The 16,411-nt window shown below is 40.8% G+C and overlaps 1 protein-coding gene across 1 annotated transcript; it reads right to left on the bottom strand.

Annotated features, from left to right (window-relative positions):
* Positions 1–2,086: 2,086 nt before the first annotated feature.
* LOC127004431 (transcriptional repressor CTCF-like) lies at positions 2,087–14,961 on the bottom strand. Its single transcript, XM_050872120.1, has 17 exons — positions 14,943–14,961; positions 14,521–14,618; positions 13,790–13,968; positions 12,555–12,666; positions 11,957–12,102; positions 11,632–11,741; positions 11,132–11,301; positions 8,172–8,459; positions 7,891–8,029; positions 7,164–7,317; positions 6,626–6,694; positions 6,249–6,375; positions 5,870–5,982; positions 5,122–5,220; positions 4,435–4,576; positions 3,556–3,704; positions 2,087–2,875 (listed from the first exon to the last, which is right to left on the bottom strand). Exons 2-17 carry the CDS (start codon positions 14,615–14,617, stop codon positions 2,834–2,836), a joined length of 2,136 nt encoding a protein of 711 aa, XP_050728077.1. The 5' UTR covers position 14,618; positions 14,943–14,961; the 3' UTR covers positions 2,087–2,833.
* Between the last annotated feature and the right edge of the window lie 1,450 nt (positions 14,962–16,411).

Genomic DNA, 16,411 nt, shown 5'->3' with positions numbered 1-16,411 from the left:
GCTTGAGTTAAACTTAAAAAGATCTCTTATTATTCTCTCTTTTCCTTCCTCTCAGTCCCTATAACTCAGTCTACTTAATTCTTCATACTGGGTTCATAATAAGATAAGGGTTGGGTTATAGAGTAAAAAAACAATGGGTTGAGAAAATAAAATAACGTACAGTTGAAAAAAGAAAAGAATGTATACCCCTTTAATTCCTTTCTCTCGGTCCCTTCACCCTTTCATAATGTGCTAAAAAGACAAATTCATAGGTTAAAAAAAAGACAAACATGTGTTATATCAATATTTATTCATTCATCTTGTTCAACCTCGTTTATCTTGTTCAATTAATGGCGCGGCGGGCCTTTCCTTCCTTTCTCTCGGTTCCCCCACGTCCTCATATCGAAGGTCTTTTCTCATAATGGATCGAGAGTCAAAGGCACACATGTCATCAATATATTCATTCATCTTAATTGTCCGTCTCGTTCAGTCTTGTTCAATGATGACAGCGCGGCGATCCTCTCCTTCCCTCCTCTCGGTCGGTCCCCTTACAATGGAATAAAAAAAATAATAAAAAAATAGATAAAAGCAAACACGTCAATATACTTGTTCACCTTTCTCTTACGCACATCCATTTCACTGCAAATTCCACTCGATCATGGAGTTATGTGGGACTTCTTTTTTCTTTTTTAAGTCTCGATCCTTCTGTGCCGTCCCACGAATTGTCATTATCTATTCCTATTACCTTATACTGTAAGATTTTAAGATTAATCAATTTTTCGCTCAACTAGCTTGCGTAATTAACTTTAGTATCTCATTACCTATAGCCCTTTACTGTCCGCGTGTATATTTCTAACGGAAGTATTGCCTGGTACTATTTCAAACAAGAACTATGAACCTGAATATCACCATCGGATTAAGGAGACCAGCGAGTAAACTGTTTAATGGCCCGGCAGGATGACCACAAGTTACCTGCCATGTCAGTCACCTGTCATTAAGCAACAAGGATATTTGAGCTGTACGGTGCATAGTGAAGGCCGTTCATAACTTATTTAGTCATGTCATTCACTTCTCATGAGCTGCTTCTTATAGTAACTTTTCATTGGGGAGGAGTTTGTGGTACCTCTAATTGCTGGTGATGTTTTGTGTCCACTTCGTTGCTGTGTTTAGGAGATTCTGGGATGCAGTGTCTACACATGATACTAATTCATTTTTTATTTGTCACACCTACACCCATACTTTTGATACTGTTGATATAAAAGGCTATTGTAACATCAAATTACATGCCAACTTTTATCCTGTGTTTTTGTTATCAACCCCTGCCATCCATGAATACCTATAACTAGCCTATCACAATTTGGCCTATTCATATCACAGATAGGCCTATCATACTTTAAATTAACACAAAATGGTTATCTCACACTTTGGCTTTGTACTTAATAACCATAAATACCAGCAGCCTGATAGTCCATCTTTTAAATAACATATTAAAGACTCCTCATCACGGTGTCTAGGTAGAATATTGCTGACAAATGATCAACCACATTCAAATTTCCTTCATCCTAGTTCCAGAGCAGACAGCGAGCATGTGGCTACCTTAGTGACTGGAAGGTACTCAACAGAAACTTCAAACACCTCAAGATTGCCAAAAGCTCCCACAATTTGTATTCTCAACAATCCCTAACCTCCAACTGCATTCTTGAAATTCCCCAATTCTCACATCCTCACTGCTCTAATGGCTCATACGCACATCAAAGTCAACTCCTGGATCATCAATATTCCTGAAGATCATATAACTTATTCAGTCTCACCATACACATCACTGATTCCCACTTCTTTAATTTAAATAACCTGCATAATTTACATTCCAGAACTAATTAAATTTTATAGCTTAAGACATAATTACTCATGGTTTTAACCTCCCTCTGACTTTGACATTCTCACACACACAAATCCAACCTCTTCAGTTTTAATAACTTGCATAATTTAATCCCAGGACTAATTGACATTTTTATACTTCCACAGTTTACATTCTCTGAGATCATTCATAATTTCAAAGCCCCTCTGACTTAGATATTTTCACAGAAAAAAATTGTATCTCAAAAACTCATTGCACATTTTTATTACCCAATCTCTCTTAATATACTACAAGGAACAAATCCAAGCTATGAAAAATATAACAAAAAAATCATAATCTCAGCTTATATGAAAAGTCTTCCATGGAGTCAAGCCATGAGGCAGTTTCATTTACTGTATATACACAACACAACCCCTGGAGACTCATAAGTTGACATGGGCCATGGTAGCAAATCACAATGCTGTGATATGACACATGTGGAGATCTGCGGTGACTAGCAAAGACAGACCAACACAGAGCATGAAAGGTAACTCAAAAAGATAGTGCAAGGAAGACAACTCAACATACTCTTCGAGGTTCCAACAGCTGATTCTCACGTCTTTCCATGGAAGCAATTCTCCAGGTATCAGGAAAATGGTGAAGTCTCTCTTAGTGACTCCAGCCATTGGGAAAACAGTGGGTCTCAATATTTTAATTTATTTACAAACAGAGACAACAAGAGGCGTTCACAGATGCCGTGCCAGTTTCACTGCTCATAAAAATACCTCACAGAGGCAAATTCGTTGTGGCACAAAAGCGGGAAGGGGAGTACTTGCAGGGATTTTTGGTCTTCATGTCATGCAAACTACAAGGAGTGAGGGGGAGGGACACAGCACTTGACAAAAAAGACAATGAGGGTGTGGTAAAGAGGAAAAGGTGAGAGAGAATGAGAAGAAGGATGAGGATAAAGAGGAACAGTGGAAGGAGAAGTCAGAAAGCCAAAGCTGTTTTATTTAATCACTCCCCAAACTCCAGGTGAATCTGACCCTCATCTTCATCCTGAAAAGAAGTGAAAACATTAAAATCAGGCAGATGAATAAAAAAAAATATATAAAAGAGATATAAGCAAATGCCTTCATCCACATTTAAATCTAAACAAGCCTCAAAAATTATATTAAAGACAGAAAAATCAAAACACAATAATAGGTTTAGCATCTGCAATGATAACCCTCATCTTACTACTTAAGCCTATATTTTTCTCTCAACTTTTAAAACATGCAAACAACTAATGTTTGAATGCATAGATATAATCTTGAACTCAATTTAAGTCATATAGAGGAGATTAAAAAGATACAATGGGCTGTTACAAACTGGACTCCTAACCAAAACAAGCCATTAATAAAAGACTGGAATTATAAAATTACAAATGAAAGTGTGAAGGAAAAGAGGAGACATAATTATGACATTCAAATGTGTTGGAAAGAAAAAAGATATAAAGGATCATGTCACCTCTAGGAAACCAACGAGAGAACACAATAATAAAAATATAGAAAGAGAAGAAACAAAGCCTGAGGAAACTTTTGCTTCCTTCAAAAAATAAAATATAATAAATAAACAAATAAATAGAAATGAAAGTGTATCAAATGCATACATAGATTTAAGGATTTATATGAGAGAATGATGTAAAATGTAACTAAAAACAAATTGGTAGGAGAACAAACATACACACAAACACTTACATCAAAGCCAAAGCAGGTCTCCATCTCCTTCTGCTCTTCCTTCTTGGCTTCTAAACCCCCAACCACCTCCGTCTTGAGCACTGGTGACTTTTTGTGTTGCAGCTCCAGCAACGTCGAGCCCGGCACCAGACAAGCTCCGTCCACTGTGCCTGCAACAACAACAACATTTACTGCACACTGGTACGACAGATCAATTCCCCTTCCACAACATCAACACCCATACTCACTCCCACTCCACTAAACTTTTTATTCCAATATCCTCCACATTCCTTCTTCCTCCCCTCCTCCCTCCCTCATGTCGACATACAAGATAGCACACTAAATAAATACTACATAACATAATAGTGATAATACAAGGCTTGCCATTCACCATTCACACCACCAACAGCAACAACACTCACCACCACCGACACCCTAATCATATTACTATAAAAACACCAGGCAGTACTATTGGTACCAGAACCACCATCCCCACTGCATTTACTGGAGAGTGCCACTCTGCCACATTGGCACAGCTCATACAACTGCATTGATGCACCATACTTACAATGCCAATGCAAGTAGCACCTCATATAACTGGTAACATTTTCACACCACCACTTCCAACTGTATTGTCACTTCCACAAAAACAATGCCTGAATTCTCATACCAGAGCTAGCACCCCAAGCCATCACTACCTATGTCATCACAGCTGTGTAGCGCTGCAATTCACACAACCATGATGACGTTGCTGTATTTCTCCCACACATATTTGCTGAGATCTTGGGAAACTGACCAGGAAAATAATCCAGAAACCACTTACATCTAAAACACTTATAAAAAAATAGTGTGAAATTACTTGTAAATAATACTTAACTACTTATCAAGTGCTGTTCTTACCTATGGAGTCTGTGCCAATGGGGTCACCAGCTATGGTCTCCATGAGGGGGGAGGCACTAAGGACTCCCCCAACCCCAGTGCCATCCAGGGGCCCGTCGGTCACAGGGATACCGTCTGACATCATCACATGCCCCTCGCCATCCTATGGGAGAAAAATAATTATTGACTCACTAAGTAAATATCTGAGAAAACAATGAGATATCTGTACTACACCATGACATGCTAACTACTCTGACAGACCTGAGTCACTAAGTAGATGTAAAGTAAACAAAGAGAAAACATCTGTGCTACTCCATGACATGCTAAGTGGACTGACTGAGCTGCTTTCCTCAATGGCTCTAGGAACTACCAATAAGCACACAGTCATGTAGCTCTTCTTCCATAATAACAAAATAGTGTATTATATTTATGAAATGACTTCATTATGGAATTTGTAGTATATGTAACATATTTTCAAACAGATTTACTCCTAAATTTCCACATTTTTTTAATGATTTTACATTCCTCATTTCACACATAAAAGTACAATAAATGTTTCTGATGTTTTTAATGTTTGAATTCTAGGTCTAATTTTTTATATCTAAATCAAATAAAAAAAAGGCTGGACTGAAATGAGTAATAGATAACAACAAAACAAAAGTGAAATTCAAACTTCCAAAGACAACACTGAAATGACCTTGACCTTACCTGGAGTTGTATGACCTCAAGGACCACATACTGATTGCCATCCTGACCCTCCACTGCCATGATCTCGTCCTCATCCACTTCACCAGTGTACATCTCCACCTGCACCAAATACACACGGGTGATTAAGTGGAAAGTGTTGCTCACTGGGATAAGAATAGAGAAAGCAGGGAAAAACACCAAAGAATAATAACTGAAATAAAAAGTAAAATACTTAAAAAGAGCAGGATAAAAGGTAATGGTAAAGTTGAGGGGATACGCTATAGCTGCGCGGGGCCTCGGTGCTCATCTCATTTGCATTGGCCCTTGAGTCTGTGGTGGGAGGGAGCCCATTACCCCGGGACACAGGGCCAGTGTGACATCCGGGTTACCACAGTTACCGCAGGATAAAGGATGGAAAAATAGGGATAAAAGAGAAAATATTCCAGATGTCAGATTTTTTTTTTAAAAACATGAAAGGTTGATCACCCTTTCAGAAAAAAAAAGTGGCAATAAGTTGGTGACTTGTTTGGGGGCTCTCATTCAGAAGTAACAGAGAACTTGAATGGGACACCACTTGTTAAAGAATACCTTGTAAGAGATGGAGAGCTAGACAACTTAGTCATACAATGATGGAGTGTAAGAACAAAAAACAAGGATTTTGCTGTGGCCTCCCACTGTGGGAAGTGCTAATGAGGAGTAGCTTGTTGAATGTCTTAGAAAAAAATATATAAAATGTTGAAACCATGAAATGATGTCATGCTGGACAAACCTGTTGCCCATTGATGAGCTGGAGTCTCTTCTGGCGGCCTATCTTGAGAGCCTGAGCCTTCTCCTGGGCTGAGGCGTCAGGGTCATGGATGGCCATGTGGCGAATCAGGTTACCTGCCACACAAAACAACAGTGTTTTATGGTGACTATAGCAAGTTGATGTTGGTGAAAACTCATCACTATCATTCAATTTAAACTCTCATTCCCACAATGAAGTAGGCACATATATCTAGACTCAGAAATAGTAATAATAGCTAAATGATTGATACATCTCAAATACACACACAAAAAAAAAGAAGTAATAAATAAATAAATAAATAAATAAATAAATAAACATCACAAGCTGTTGAAATATCCTGGAATGACTCAGGCATCCTTACCTTTGTGCCTGAATGCCTTGCCACACTCTGGGCACTCCTGAGTCTTCTCCCGGGGCATGGGTGGGATGTACTCCGGGTTGTGGTAGAGGTTCTGGTGCCGCTTCAGCAGCTGCTTCTGACGGAACGCCTGCCGGAGGATAAAACAAGGATGGAGGGAACCACCAGTTGTTGTGGCTGAGCTGAATTTGTTTTTGTCCATTTTTAACCCCTTCACTATGGCCAGTCCAAAACAGCGCCCCGCACCGTATCCGAGATTGCCGCGCGCGCCAAATTTCAAATGTCGCATTTGAATATAACAAGTTTTCAGCCATAAACTCAACATCATGTATTATATATGAAAACATGCAGAATTAAATGGTGCACATAAAGAAACTCACTATGGCTGGGCCAAAGCAGCGCCCCGCGCCGTATCCGGGATCGCCGCACACGCCAAATTTCAAATGTTGCTATTGAATATAACAAGTTTTTAGCCATAAACTCAACATAATCATATATTATATATGAAAACATGCATAATTAAATGGTGCACATAAAGAAACATAAATTAATTGATAACTTTGAGATGTAAGCATAAATATAGAAATAAAATAACTTGTATATTGGCTAAAGCAAGCCAGGACGCAGTATGCACATCCTCGGATATGGTACAGGGCACGCAAGAACGCAATATATGCGTCCTCGTGTTGGCTCAGGGGCTACAAAACATATAATCCTTTCCTTCCACACTGCCCACCCTCCTCCTTATCAATCTCCCACTCGTCCTTTCCTTTCTCTCTTCTTTCAGAACTCCTCCTTCTCCTCTAAATTCTAAACTCCTCTCTATCTTATTCCTTCTCCTTCCCCTTCTTTCCATCCTCATCCTTCTTTTCCTTTCCCTCACATTCTTAAACACTTCTTCCTGCCACTGCTCCTCACCTGGTCACACTGGTCACACTGGTAGGGCTTCTGTTCAGTGTGCACAAGCATATGAGATTCAAGATGACGAGCAGAGGTAGAAGCATAGGGACACAGGTCACACTTGAAGCATTTCTCACCCTCATGACTCTTGTTGTGCTGCTTGAAGGTATACCTGCAGGGAAAGAGATGAGGATGCTGTGATGCAGATGATATATACTCAATATTGTGTGTGTGGATGAACATGCCAAAAAATATTCATAGGTAAAGGGGAAAGAATACTGTAATGACAATGATAATGTAAAGGTAAAGTTGGGGGCATACGCTGAGCTGCATGTGGCCTTGACGTCCATCTCCGTCTCATCGGCCCTTGAACATACAGCAGCACAAATCAACTATCCCAAGACACACCTCATGAGATGAACATTAATATCAGTTCTTGTGATATACTGCATTCAAGGAGGAGGTGGTCAAGAGCAAACAAGATAAGAAAAGGATGTATGTGAAGATGACATTGTGTAATGATAGAATAAGCTTAACACCATCAAAGAGGGAAGGTGGGTGAAAGTAACCATTTGGAGACATTAAGTAAGTCAAATACCTGTAACTACAAGCAAGAGGTAATTTTTCTGCCCCAGCCAGACTGCTCTGAGTTGCTAAAATGAAACATCAGGACAGTTGAGCCTACTCAACACAGGTAAAAGAGGAAGCCTCAACAGCAAGACTGGATGGATGGAGCTGTGCCTACCTGTCAGGGAATGCCTTGCCACACTTTTTACATTTGAGAGGCTTGTCAGAGGTGTGCAGCTTCTGGACATGTATTCTCAGGTCCGTCTTGCGGCCACAGGTGGTAGGGCACAACTCACAGGCATACACTGGTTTGTTGCCTGAAGCAAATGGCACAAATGAACACAAACTCACCAAAATAGGCATGAACTCAATAATATTTTTCTCAAGGGAACATGGTAGACCCTGACTAGATGTTTTGATCAGATTCTTTATCTCAACACATATAGCAGCCTAACCTACCAGTGTGTATCAGCTTGTGTGCCTTGAGGGAGTTGGACTGGGTGAAGCGTGCGCGGCACATCTCACACTCGTACGGTTTCTCCCCGGTGTGGATCCTGAGGTGGCGCTTCAGCTTAAAGGTGTCAGGACTGGCGTAGGTGCAGTGTGGGCACTGGTACGGCCGCTCCCCAGAGTGGCACCGCATGTGGCGCTTCAGCTTGCTCAATTCCACACTGGCATATTCACAGTCAGGGCATTTATGGGGCTTTTCATGGGTGTGGATGTATCGTACATGTCTCACCAGCTCACCTAAAAAGAATATCACAAATTTTATGCTTTGAAAGAGCACTACACAGCATCTCTTACTAGTAGTTGCCCCCAAAAGAACACAGCATTCCTCATCACTCCTTAACCCTCTTGTGCACGATGACTCGTTTTGAGTCAATAAGGGAAAAAGGTCCTGGAGCACGATGATGCGTTTTGAGTCATAAAACTTTAAAATATTAATTAAAAATAAAGTTTCCGGTGAAATTGTGTCTAATTTGGTACACTTATTCAGTGGGATAAGTTTCTTCATGGTAACATACGGCAACCCCTCTATGGGGCACAGGAGAGGAGCGCGGAGCCATTTTGTTCGTCAGTTCGCCCCAGAGGCGGTCCCGTAAGGGGTACGCGCGCCCTCACTCCCATCAAAGCGAGGCCCGCGTGGGATTTAATCCGTCCCACACCACCGAAAATCGAGTGTTTTGTGATATATACGTGTGTAGCGTTGTGTTCTACGTAATAATAATATATTTTTTGTGTGTGATTTCAGAGATATAGGGCAATATTTATTGTGGCCAACGTGTGTCAGCGTGCGTGCATGCATCATGGTATATTGCGCGGGGAACTTCATTGCAGACGTTACCACACGATACCTACAAGGGTTGGTGTAGTTTTGAAGGTTGCATCTTCTTCCATATGAAATTAGCTATATATGCTATAAAATTTATTCACAAATGATAAAAAAAAAAAAATATTGTAATAGTAAAAGGAAATGAGAGGGAGCGCCAACTCTGTCGATTATTTAGATATAAATTCAGTTTTCTTGGTGTAACTCGGGAACTAATAGGTGTATGAGGATTTTGAAGATACCAAAAGAATCCGCACTAAATTCTGCTTCGAAACATACATTCGGCAAGAAAAGTTGGCCCACAAACTTTCGAGCTAGTGAGGGGGGAAGACATGGTACTTAGGATTTATTGTTTACAATACTCTATACGGAGACCTAAAACAAGTTTGTATTGTTTATTTTCCTCTATTTTTATTTGCGTATGTTCTAGTACAAGTCTTTATGAAGCCATTGATACCAAATTTGTTGGGGTACGATATATTAGTGAGGGTAAAATACGGCCGGGAATGTAGAGTATCGCGGCGGCAAAAAAAGGCCGGTCGGGCCGAGGAAACCATTGAATGGAACAGAAACTTATTGGAAACTTATGGTGCGCGAGAAGGTTAATACCCACTAAGGTTTATGGGGCTTAATGTGCAGTGAGAAAGTACTGGACATGCCTTGCTGGACTCTCTTCCTTATATGCTAATCTGGTGAACCTAAATTCAGACCTCTCCTGGAGTACCTGGAATTTTTGTTCTTCTGAAGTAACTCAACCATGATCCACATTCTAATGTATATGATCTACATTATGATTAGCTCTAGAAGGTGAAAATTACTCAATAAGGCATATTCTCTACTTGGGTCTATCCCCAACATTTCTCTTACAAATAACACAGCTTACAAGCAAGCCTTGTCATGTCATATAATCACCATCATTATTTGTGACTCCTCGTGCAGGCTAAGTGAGTTAAAAAGGCAATATGACTGCTCTAAGAGTTGTGCCTTAGGGTGGGCACTGGGCAGTCCTCAAAAAGAAATGATGGTCCTGATCCCAATGCCTGCCTCACAGAGAATTAGTAGGCCTTGCCACCCTCTACATGGCACAGAAAGTTTGGACTGCCTATTTATAACCACAGTGCCAACCAGCCCATTTTTTAATATCAGGCCCTCTTTCCAATCTATGCAGTGCTGACACACATCCCACCACCAACAGCAGTTTGTACAGGTAACTATCGATTTACGCGAGTATTGCGTCCTTGAAGAGGTCGCGTAAATCAAAAACATGTAAATCAAACAAGAGGTAGGTTTCTGTCGAAAAATAAATATTCACTTCATTTAGTGGAGAGAGAGAGAGAGAGAGAGAGAGAGAGAGAGAGAGAGAGAGAGAGAGAGAGAGAGAGAATATCCATATCACCGAGATATCCACTCAGGCACTCAGTCTCAGCCTCACTCGTGTGAGGAAGAAATGAGGGACACCATGAGCGACTGGCTAGTATTGGTACCGGTACCGAGCAGTCTGGTACCGGTACCATACTGTATAGCTGGTACCGTTAATACCAGTACCTGCCCACCCCTATTGTTGAGTAGCGTGGCAGCGTGGGTACTGTATTGTTGTTCAAGTGGCGTGCGGGAAGAACTGAGCTCAGCCGTGTGAGTACAGTTGTGTGAGACATATGGTGGCCAATCCATAAAATATCGCGTATAAGTGGAAAAAACACGTAAATTAAACATTTATTTGGATTTTGGACCCTGCGTTATTTTAAAAACGCGTAAACCAAACTCGCGTAAATCGAGAGTTACCTGTACTACCTTTGCATGGTTGTGGAATAGATTTCTGACCTCGGACAAGTGCACAGATGACTTATCAAAAGCTGTAGTGTGCAGGGCACAGAAATTCAATAAGTGTGTGAGTAAGTGACTCAGCGCTGCATGATAGTGATGCCTTAGGTCTTAGAGTAGGGGTTAGCTACTCATAAAACCACCTTTAATCTGTAAAGATGCCACAAAATAGCTAATGTCATCAGTACCTCAAAAGCAACTAAATGCTCTGAAAAACTTATCACACATCCTAAGAAGGCTGCTTAACTATGTAAAACAGCTTGCTTACCAGAGGTGGTGAAGGTGCTTTCACAGTACTTGCAGCGGTGAGGTTTAATGCCAGTGTGTGTGTTGACGTGGTTCTGCAGGGAAGCGAGGGTCTTGAAGCCACGCTCACACACTGAACATTTGTGTGGCCGCTCCTCACTGTGGGACTTCATGTGGCGAGATAACAAGTACCTGGGGATGGTAGGAGTGAGGATTGAAAGAAGTGGATTAATAATATTACAGCACTAAACAATAAAGCCTCTATACTGCTAAATTATATATAGATATCTAAATGAGGCACACTACTTACTTCAGCTCTGGTAAACCTAGAGCAAATTTAATTTTCTTCATGGTTCGCATGATGATGTATTGTTTTGCACCAGTAAAGTTTCATAACACTCGATGAAGTATGTTAGGTTTGTGGGGGTCCTACCTCCGAGTCTCAATCTGTCATACTCTCTCTCTTTCCCACCCACGTGTTCATGCATATGTGTGTGTGTGTGTGTGTTTTTCTGTGCTCACCTTTTAGGACTGGTGTAGTTACAGTAGTTGCACATGTGGGCCTGAGTGACTGTTTGAGACTTCTTGTGAATAATACGCATCATCTTCTTGTCATCCTCATCCCCAGACTCCTGAAAGAAGGAAAGTCATCATCATATGAAAATTAATTAGGATAGGGACATTTTTTGTACTATAGGACAAGAATGCTTTCTGTACCAGCAATAGCTTACATACTAGTTATGAAAACTTAAGACATTTCTTTAAATCAGAAAAAAGCAGAAATGACTTCCTACATCCCTAAATTCAGTGCATCCTTTGTCCTACACTGCTTGGGCCCACCACTCACATAGCTGAGTCCCTCGTCAGGCTCGTTGAAGTCATACACAGTGTCATCCTTGTCAGTCTCACCAGACTGCTCCACGATGAGGACGTAACTCACTTCACCAGGGTTGGTGGTTGACGGCACAATGGTAACAATCTGGTTGTTGTCACCTGCAGAGAAGGAAAGTAAGGAAGGCAGATAAATCAGTGATGTGAGGAGAGGATGTACTGGGATGTGACTGGGCCTTGGGAAAGTAAAGGAATGTGCCCATTCCAGCATCTCTGTCAAGACAAGGGATGACATTAAATGTTACAAAAGCAACATAAACAAATAGGTGAAGTGCATGATATTATTTGTTTGTCAGAACACGTTCACCACTAAAGACGAATCCCACAGCAAAAAAATTACTTTTTCAAGAAAGTACTTTAAACTAATGCCGCCAACTATTTTTCTTTCATACTGGTAAAACTTCAATAAATTAGGTAAGGAGAGAGTACAAGGTGGAACATGGCTAAGGTGACTTGATCTAAGTTTATGGACTTCTAACTGACCTGAATTATGGGAAATATAAGTTGCACTACAGGTTGAGGGCAAAATGACTAATGCTGGAGTTGTGACTGACCTGTGTTGAGGACAACAGGACTGTTTCCCTCTCCCTGCTGCATGCTGGGGATGACCTGCAGAGTGCCATCTTCCCCGAGCGCCACCTGACCCTGCGGCAAACTGTCCCCATCCTGCCAGCCACGCCACAACCATCACAGTCACCAACAGGAGAGAGAGCACATTAGTGTCATTTTACAATAATTTCAGTAGATATTAGTACATATTACTCAGATTATTATTTACTTTTTTTCTATAAATGGTAAGAGCCTATTATCCTATTGTCTGTAACAATAGAAAACATGAATAAGTACTATGAAATCATATGTAAAAAATCTGGATACTGGTAACATGTTTTGCTACCTACAACCACATGCATACACTTCCAAACTACTAAAGATATGTATACCTTTTAATTATATTTTCTATGCAGGTATATTATGTCTTCTGGCACCCTTATATGGTGTAGAAGGTTGCCCCTAGCCAGTGGTGACAAATGCTTCTTTTATAGTGATGCCTTATAACCTAAGTTTAAGAAATTTGTCAGAGAAAGTATGGAAGAAAAAATAATTGATAGGTGAAATAGTCTCACAAGGAAAGAAAAGGGTTAAGATTCGTTTTATCAACGTGCCGGTATTTCATTACCTACCTTATGAAACATCACTAGCTCTTCATATATCTTTACTACAAACGTTCAGTAATCATGGAAACGCTTTTTAAATCAAATTCAAGGACTATTTTTTTATTGTTGGAAACAGGGGATAATATTCACAAAAGCGTAGCCTCCTCTGGCGGTGGCGGTCCAGCCGGTGTAACGAGAAATGCCTCTTCCCAGAAATAAGTTGCATATACATGGGGGTCCAGAGGGGGCACAGCCCCCCCCTGGTTAGGAGGGGGGTTGAGGGGGGCGAAGCCTCCCCGTCAGTTAGGTTATGTTAAATTTGGTTGGAGTAGTTTAAATATGCTCCCCCACCCAAAACCCCCAATTTTCCATGGGTCCCCCAAGTTGAACCTCTCTGCAAGCTATTTTGCGGCTGCAGCGGCGGGTCCACAAAAGGCATTAAAAAGTCAATCATTTAGTGACTATCTCCATAATATACAGTATCATATTTTGTTCAGAGATAAGCAGTCAGCAGCTCGAAATTAGTAACGTTGATAAAACGAATCTTACCAAGAAAAGGTAAACACAAAACTAGACAAGTTAAAGTCAAGCTGATGTAATCAAAGAGTAATATAGAATTAGTGTTATGGCCCCACCTCATGCATAGAGTCCTCTTCTGGGGTGAGCATCACCGAGGAGCCATCAGCACCCCCAGACTCCCCCTCAGAGACCTCAGCAGGGTCGGAGGACACCACCACCATCTGTTGCTGGCTGCCGTCAACATTCTGGTAGAAGTACTGACCCGACTCATCTACAAACACTTGTGCTACATCAGCTGAAACAGTTAGGATCCTTTTTTAGCAATTAAATCATTAGTAGTTGGGTTCTTCCATATTTATCTACCTACCTATTATATTTATACACTTATCTACCTATCTATCTATATGGTGGGATCATAATAGCAATGGTATATACTGAGTAGGGATGATGATGACAGTAGTAGTAGTAGCAGTAGCAGCAGCAGATGTTACTTCTCTTACTATTGCAACTATAACTACACCCTATTCAACTGATTGACAAAAACAAGCTCACAATTTGACAACACCTTTGGCCAAGTCATTCCTTTAGGCTTTGCTATGACGTTTCCTTGATATAGTTTCAGTTAATGATGAAACTGCTGCCTTCATGCTGTCATGAGAAGCAGGTAGTAGGAAAAAGTATGAATGCATTACCATTGTGTTTGACAGTTGAAGAAAGAGACAGTAGTAGTAGCAGTGTTAGGTAAGGGTCATAATATGTGGTAGTCATCAATAAGTTGCAGCAGTTAAAGGAAAAGAAGATATAAAGACAATGGCAGTTGTGGAGAGACAGATTGACAGGCACCCACCGGTGGGTCCCTGGTCACCGGTCTGTATCTCCTTGTTGAAGGTGTCCAGGTAGTTGTGAATATCGCTGATAGCCTCGCCGCCTTGGCCTGCCTCCATCCTGTGTGTGGAATCATAAAACCTGATTAAGTGACCACATAAAAAGAACAAAAGATATTACAACAACACATGTAATATATTTGGTCAGACACAGAAGTAAGGTTTGCAATATTCAGCTGCTTCACAATGAGTATCTTCCAGTCACATAGAAGACTTGTCAATTTCTTATGGATGTCTTCCTGCACCCTGTAAAGCCACCACTAGGAGGCTCTGGAAACCATCCGTGAAAATCCCCCCTTTAATGAACATTAAACTAGGCCACAGTTAATGCAGTGAACATTTATTCCACCCTAATTCTAAACTAATACATATATACATAGCTGACCTCCAGAGCCTAGCAACTGCCAAAGAAATGCTGGAACAGGGCTAAGTGAAGAATGGGGAGATGGTGGATAGTAAAATGGGCCATGGCTCTTGCATCATCTCTACTTTCTTCTACAGAAGCAATGCTTAGCAGGCTTTTTTATATCTATTTTTGCCTTTGAGCTCTGTACGTACTGTAAAAAAAAAAATAAATAAATAAATAAACAAATAAATAAAAGGTTACACATTCTACCATAATTCCAAGTTAATACCAGAACTCAGATGACTAGTCCCAATGGAAAATATTCAACAGTACGTATGCACAATTCAAGACGGTACACTTTGCCACAACTAAATCTGCCTGCATACTACCACTCCAAGCTTTCTCAAACTAAAAGAACTTCATCCAAATGTAACAAATTATATATCATCAGCTCTAAAACAGTAACCTACTGCTGCAAATTTTAAGAACCTGCTGCTTCTAAAATAGTAACTGCTCAAATCTCACAAATGAGTTAAGTTCTGGTGGAAATGTTATAAAGATCAATAGTACGATACAATCCACCAAAAATAAGGTGTCAAAAGCAGGAGTGCAACGATAACATTAATAAGTAATACAATCCCTGTCCAAGAATGACAGCTGAGTGACATACAGGTCGAGATGGTAGATGGTTAAGGAGGCCTTGGTTCTTGCAGTATACCTATTCAACCTTAATTCTAATCCGATATATTTTTTCTACCAAAGAAAAGGTGACAGAGCTAAGACGACAGATGGTGAACAGCAACACAGGCTCCAATTTTTGTGGTTCACTTATTTCACCCTATTTCTAAGCTAATATCTGACACCAGGAGCCTAGGAAATGCCAAAGAAAGGGCAAATAGTGTACAGTACAATAGCCCCATTTTTTTGTATGTAACTTCATCCTATTTCTCAACTAAAATCTGACCCTGAGCCGAGTAAATGTCAAAGAAAGGGTGACAGCTAAGAGAGCAGATGGTGGATAGGAAAATAGTCCCCAGTTTTTGTATTTACTAATTCCAGCCATTCCCAAGGTAATACGATCCTAGTATGTGGAAAAGCAAGGGCGACAGAGCTAAGGGAAGGCCAGGAATATGCTGGTTGGGTCGAGGTAAACATCCCCTGAGGCATATTAATTTCCCGTTCCCGGTTTAAACATATTCCACGTAAATTCTGAGCTAATATCTGACCTCGGGCACGAAATAGCTAGCCAAGTACATCCAACGGAGGGAAGGGAAGGTCAGGGACAGGTGATGGATGGCTCAACACAGTGATATCCTCGACGGGGCAAAACAAAGACTGACAAAGGCAAGGTAGATATGGCCGCCGCCTGCTCCTCCTTCCCTCGTTCAAGCAATCATTTACTTTAACTACATATATCATGGTCAGCAGCAGGCCCATGTGTCCCCGGCGTGGGTGAAGGGCCCCTGGTGAGTGCCTCTGCCTGGGCCTCTCACAACAGCCACGCAACC

Source organism: Eriocheir sinensis, chromosome 28, assembly GCF_024679095.1.
Source record: "Eriocheir sinensis breed Jianghai 21 chromosome 28, ASM2467909v1, whole genome shotgun sequence".
Taxonomy (NCBI): domain Eukaryota; kingdom Metazoa; phylum Arthropoda; class Malacostraca; order Decapoda; family Varunidae; genus Eriocheir; species Eriocheir sinensis.
The sequence above is the reverse complement of the archived record's forward strand: the minus strand, read 5'-3'. Positions and strand labels throughout refer to the sequence as shown.

What these genes read in the sequence shown, in the direction of transcription:
- LOC127004431 (XM_050872120.1), bottom strand. Translation starts at nt 14,617, where the DNA reads ATGGAGGCAGGCCAAGGCGGCGAGGCTATCAGCGATATTCACAACTAC. An exon ending in TCCTGTTGTCCTCAACACAG is followed by an intron (nt 12,103 to 12,554) that starts GTCAGTCACAAC and finishes CCTTCTCTGCAG; the next exon opens with GTGACAACAACCAGATTGTT. An exon ending in GCTGCTTTGGCCCAGCCATA is followed by an intron (nt 6,376 to 6,625) that starts GTGAGTTTCTTT and finishes ATCCTCCGGCAG; the next exon opens with GCGTTCCGTCAGAAGCAGCT.